The sequence below is a fragment of the Colletotrichum costaricense genome (genome assembly GCF_030867565.1).
Source record: "Colletotrichum costaricense strain IMI 309622 chromosome Unknown Scaffold_6.1, whole genome shotgun sequence".
Taxonomy (NCBI): domain Eukaryota; kingdom Fungi; phylum Ascomycota; class Sordariomycetes; order Glomerellales; family Glomerellaceae; genus Colletotrichum; species Colletotrichum costaricense.
Genome location: NW_026848235.1, coordinates 792,713 through 794,519, shown reverse-complemented (window position 1 = coordinate 794,519; position 1,807 = coordinate 792,713). Strand labels below are relative to the sequence as shown.

General features: G+C 15.7%; 1 protein-coding gene across 1 annotated transcript; it reads right to left on the bottom strand.

The window, feature by feature from the left end:
• Nucleotides 1-1,397: 1,397 nt before the first annotated feature.
• On the bottom strand, nt 1,398-1,547 carry CCOS01_06483 (uncharacterized protein; the record flags this gene model as incomplete). The annotated part of the gene is made up of 1 exon (XM_060454651.1): nt 1,398-1,547. A coding segment is annotated over one exon (150 nt), but the record flags the coding sequence as incomplete, so codon positions are not given.
• Between the last annotated feature and the right edge of the window lie 260 nt (nt 1,548-1,807).

Here is a 1,807-nt window from a genome sequence, read left to right as displayed (position 1 = left end):
AAATGTACTAATACGATATTAGGTTAAATTAAAAAATTAAGATTTTTAATAGCTATGTCTTATTATAAATTATTATATATTATTCGTTTTTTTAATAAAAGTATAAAAATAATACTTTATTTAAATTATTACTCGCGGGGGGTCTATTATTTAGTTCTTTTTAATTCCGAGGTTTATAAAATATACTATTATTTAAGTATTTCGTATAATACGTTTATTAATACTATTTATATTTATAAATATTACGTTTTTATTTACTAAGTTCTAGCTAATTAAGTATAATTAGTTAGTTAATAACGGAGTTTAACTATTTTAATTATAAAAATAAAATAAAAAAGCTATAGTTTTAAAAAAGAGCTACGGAGTTATAAAAAAAAGCTAAGGTTTATTAATAAGCTTAAGCTAAGCTAAATAAGTTATTATTTAAATTAAAACGTTTTCGTTCTTAAAAACGAATAGTATTTAAAAAGAGTCGGATTATATTAAAAAAGTTTTTTAAAGATTCTAAAAATACTTTTTTATTAGTTTATAAAATATAAGTTAATAATACTTTTAAAATTATTAATTAAGACGCTATAATAACTAGGAGTTTTAAGTTTAATTTTAATTTTAATACTCCTCGAGAAGTTATTAAGAGTTCTAAAAGTTTATAATAGGTTTTTATATATTTCTTTTATATCCGTAGTTTTTTTATTTAATAAGGTATTTTTTTTTATTATTTTTTATTTTATAATTAATAATTCGTTTAGTTTTATATTTTAGTTAGTTTAGTTTAATAATAATATAATCTTTTATATATAAACCTCTTAATATAAGCTCGAGTAATAAGATATAAAAAATAAAGTAGTATTATATTATATTTAATAATTTTAATTTATAATTAACTAGTTAGACTTTTTTAATAATTCTAAAAGGTTTAAGTTTTTTATAATTTAATTTATTATTTAGTTATTCTATTTTAATATTATAGTAAAAGAGATAGGTACTATCCCCCTTTTTTAAAAATAGTTTTCTAATTTTTAATTTAACTATATTTTTTTTATATACTATTATACGAATTCGAAGTTTATTAATATTTATTTATAGATTTCTTTAAGTTTACTTATATTTATTATAGTTTTTATAGCTTATAGTTTTTATTATACTTTTTTATATATTATTAATTAGAATCCGTAGTTAAAATAGAACGGGGATTCTTTTATACTTTTACTAATTATATTATTATATATAAACTAAGCTATTAATAAAAGTACTACTTAATTATCCTAGTCGTAGTTTATATAATAACGGAGGTATATTTTAAGGATTTAGTTAATCTTTTTTATTTATTTATTAGTTTATAAATAAAATATTATTAATAGTTTATAGTCTATACTAAGTTATAAAATTAGTGATTTTTAAAATTTCAAAATAAATAGCTTATTTTTATTAAAAATAATTTTTTTTAGTAAACCGTAGTTTAAAAATATAGCTTTAGTAAATACGTATACTAGGTTTTTTATCGTACTAAATTCTTTATAAAAAATAAAGTATATAAACTTAGTAAGTTAGTTAATTATAATTAAAATATTATTATACTATACTTTAGTAAATAGTTCTTTAGATTTTAATAGTTTAATAATAAAGTCCTATATAATTAATTACTATGCTTTTATAAGTAATTATAATAATTATAGCTCGTTATAAAGTTTATACGAGCTATTTTTATTTTTTTTTATAAGTTATATAGTTTTTAATTATTTTTATAATTTTAATATATATAGCGGATTTATTATAATATTAGTAAATTCGTTTTTATATTTTAGTA